Genomic DNA, 3,752 nt, shown 5'->3' on the forward strand with positions numbered 1-3,752 from the left:
TGCCTGGACTTTGGTCAGAGCCTCCTAAGCTGTTGCTTCCTTCATGACCCACCCCCACAGGCCCATCCCCCCATGGCAGATAGGACGGTCCTTGCAAAGCCAGAGTCGCAGGGCTTCCCCTTCCCGCAGCTCTGAGGGCACATTCCAGCTTCTGGAGGATGCCCCCTCCTGGGGCAGTGTCCACCTCTCCTTCCTCCTAGGGGCACTTGGACCAACCCTGCTTCTCTGGGTTCCGTCCTTACTGAGTTCTCTTGCTTCTACCAGTATTTTCCAAAGAGCAATCATGTTCCCTTTCAGGCTAAAATGCAAAATAGAGCCTGGCTTATCTCCCAAGAAGGCCAAACTCCAAGTCAATCTTGGAACATCTTTTGCCCACTTGAAAATTCTTGAAAAGCAACCGCTGATCCCCAGCCAGGCTCCCTGCCCCCGTGCTCCCCCGCCTCGTCCACTCTGCATCCTCTGCAGCCTCTGGTCACCGCTGCAGCTGGGCTCTGCCCCTTCAGAAGCCGACGCTCCAGCGAGGGTGGGGGATTTATGGTGGAAGGTTACACAGAGCGTAAATCTGGCCTCAGGAATCAAGGGCTGTGACATTTTTACGGCCTCCTCCTCCAAGCCCCTGCGTGGATATGAAGTAACCAGAGGGAAGAACATCTGGTTTCACTTTTTTTATTCACTACCCCAGCTCCCATCTGACAAAACCCTCCGTCTTGCCAGGGTTCTGGTGGATTCTGGAATGAATGAGCCGTGGGGCAGCTCTCTGCCGCAGATCTGCTTTTCCTGGCTCATCACGGGGTAAAGAAACCGCCGGGGACCAACGGGCCGCCACCGCTGCACTGAAACAAAGCGTGTGCCCAAGTCGAGGTCGGGGTGGCAGGCGGCGAGCTCGCCTGACTTACGGAAGGACATCTACCAGGGCGGCGAGGGCTGGCCCGGGCCTCCCCGCTCGCAGGGGGCGTGGCCGGGACTCGCGCGATGAGTGCTGGGACTTGTAGTCTCTGTGGGCAAGATGGCCGCCGGTGAGAGTCGCACACCGCCGTCGCTGGCTGGGACTTACCAAAGTAAGGATTCCCGTAATGACTACAGGTCACCCTGGAGGAAGGCACACCAAAGATAAGAAGCCGCTCCAATAAGAATCTCCTGTTCCGCGTGGCTAGCCCAGAGCCCCACCTCACGGCAGAGGCTTACTTCTCAGCTGATGGCGAGGCCCTGCGGGAGCCAGTTAGAAAAATGTGCCCCTTGTCACTCATGCCGCCCGACCGTAGCCAGTCAGGTAATTTACCAGCAGGGAGGATGAGAACCAGGCTGCTGGCTCTCCCTGTCCCGCTTACTAGACACCACTCCATCAGCCCGAGTAATGGGAGCCCTAATCTTTCATCACCCGCTCCCTAAGCTGTGCGCTGGCCGGAATGTTCCAGAAAAGATGGAAAGCAAAAAAGGTCCAAGCAGGACAGTGCACCGGGGTCCTGTGAGGACGGCCCGAGTGGCCAGATTTCCTGCTCCCCCTCCCCCCGCCCCCGTCTCCAGGATTCCAAAAGCAGGTCCCCGCAGACGGAAATCCCTCCAGAGTCCTCACGGCCTGTTGGACAAGCTGGTCTGTACACTGCGCATCTATCCTTCTCGCTCCCTGCTGCCCCCAACTCGCACCCTGGGAGGGCTATGTGCAGATGCGAATGGTGACGTTTATGAGCTGCCCGAAGCTGTGTGCCCCGAACTGCACTGGATCCCAGAAGGCGGGTGCCATTACGTCCATTTTTCAGATGGTGAAATGGAGGCATGGAAGTTAAAGCCTCTACCACCTGCTGCCCTCAAAGCTGAAACCCAGCAGGTGGTTCTGCCGGAGGTAAGCACGGAGCCAAGCAGACAGTCAGCACAGGAACCGCACCATCCCCCACCTCGGGAGGGCCTCATGCTGCTGCCGCCAGCACTGGTGAGTGGCCTCTGCTCCCAGAGTTTACTCCCTTGACCCCCCCCCCCCCCGCGCTCCTCCCTGTTGACCTCCAGCAGAGACCCTGTTCCCTCGTGGACTGTGCTCCGTCCGGCCTGGCTGGTGGGGGGACTTTAACCCCCCCACCATGCCTGGATTCCAACATAGAGATTCTGATGTAATGAGCCTGCGAGGTGAGCCTGGACATAAGGGAGGTTGAGAAGCTCCCTGGGGGTTTCTAATAATGTGACCAAAGTGGACACACTGACCTAGACTCCAACTTCATCAGAATAACACAAACCAAGCCTACAGACGCCCGTCATGGGCAGGCACCCAATGCCGCGGGCATCCCTTCTGTTTGAAAGGCAGAAGCACCCAGCAAGCATCAAAGGCAGGTGACTTAAGGGCTTCAGTCCCTCACTGACCCCGCTACTCCTCTCTGCCCCTCCCTCTCCACTGCGTCACCCCCTGCCCCAGAAGCTTGAAAACAGTTTTTTTCACTTCCATTTACTGCTCTCGTCTATTATAGCCAACCTTCTGTTTTTCTTTTTTGGCTGCCCTGCGGCATATGGAGTTCCCAGGCCAGTCTCCACCTAAACTGAACCTGCCCAGCCACTCCCGAGACGCTGCTGATCCCCTTGCACTACAGTGGGGACTCCGAGAGCCAAGCTTCTTGAAAGAGCTGTCAACACAGTTTATATCCACTTTCTCTCCTTTCAAACATTTGCCCCTCGACCCAATCCAATCCGACCTCCACTCGCTCCACTGTCACTTTTTAGCCAAGGTCACGGCTGGCCTCCATGTCACCTACCTCAGCCATCTTTCCAGACCCTTGAGCTTGGGTGCGAGACAGAAACCCACTCTCCCCTCCTGGCCCCCTTAGGGCCACCGTTTCTGGACTTTTCTTCCCTGTCCCGATTCCCCTCTTCTCTCTTCTCAGCCTCCTTTGCCAGACTGTCCTCCTCCACGCAAGCCCCGAAGAACGAGCTCACCGGGGCTCTCTCTGGGTGCTTGCCTGCGGGAGCTCGTCTGCACCTAGGCTTCGTGCTAGCAACGCCCAGACTAACACCCCAGACTCGGGTGCACCCCGACCAATCTGAAACATCCATTTCGTCCCAAAGGCACTCCCCGTTTCGGACATCCTGCCTCGCATCTCTTGACTGTCGCAGCTCAGTTTGAATGCAGAGTCTCCGCGGCCCGCTGAGGCCACAAACCTATCTCTCAAATCTGTGCCCCGGTCTGTCTGCTTTAGGGCCGGATGACAGCCCCTTTCTGGAGTTGCCATTGTGGCTCAGCGGATTAAGAACTAGACTGGTACCCATGAGGCTGCAGGGTGACGTGCAGCCATGTCATGAGAAGGACACCCACGCGCACTGGGACACAGAGAAGAACGGACCGTCTGGCAATGACGAGCACGAACTTGGCTGCCCTGAGAGTCAGCCACCTTGGCCTCCACTGTAGCTTCAGCCAGCACCTTCACGGCAACCTCATGGGAGACCCTAGGCCAGAACCTTCAGCTGATCAGTTCCAGAAATCCTGCCCCAAAGAAAAATGGGCCCTTCTCAGCCTGTTTGGAAGGGATTTCTAATACAGTAAAGATAATTAACCCTTCGTCTCTATCCCCCCGATGACAGCCAGAGCCCTATTTTCAAAGTGTAAGTATCCAGAGTTCCCGTTGTGGCTCAGGAGGTGAAGAACCCGACGGTGTCCATGAGGATGTGGGTTCGATCCCTGGCCTCGCTCGATGGGTTAAGAAGCCTGTGTTTCCACAAGCTGCAGTGTAAGTGGCGATGCAGCTCGGACCCCTCGTTGCTGTGGCTGTGGTGTA

The 3,752-nt window shown here is 57.2% G+C and overlaps 1 protein-coding gene across 1 annotated transcript; it reads left to right on the forward strand.

The window, feature by feature from the left end:
* Positions 1 to 690: 690 nt before the first annotated feature.
* LOC125135539 (uncharacterized) lies at positions 691 to 3,530 on the forward strand. The gene is made up of 2 exons (XM_047795791.1): positions 691 to 1,927; positions 3,046 to 3,530. The coding sequence occupies exons 1-2, from the start codon at positions 1,355 to 1,357 to the stop codon at positions 3,082 to 3,084; spliced, it is 612 nt and encodes a 203-aa protein (XP_047651747.1). The 5' UTR covers positions 691 to 1,354; the 3' UTR covers positions 3,085 to 3,530.
* The last annotated feature ends 222 nt before the right edge of the window (positions 3,531 to 3,752 follow it).

The sequence above is a fragment of the Phacochoerus africanus genome, chromosome 9 (assembly GCF_016906955.1).
Source record: "Phacochoerus africanus isolate WHEZ1 chromosome 9, ROS_Pafr_v1, whole genome shotgun sequence".
NCBI lineage: Eukaryota > Metazoa > Chordata > Mammalia > Artiodactyla > Suidae > Phacochoerus > Phacochoerus africanus.

Bases quoted from the DNA above. Each gene is read 5' to 3' on its own strand.
- LOC125135539 (XM_047795791.1), top strand. From the start codon at position 1,355: ATGGGAGCCCTAATCTTTCATCACCCGCTCCCTAAGCTGTGCGCTGGC. The intron at 1,928-3,045 runs GTGAGTGGCCTC...TTCGTCCCAAAG, and splicing joins TGCTGCTGCCGCCAGCACTG to GCACTCCCCGTTTCGGACAT.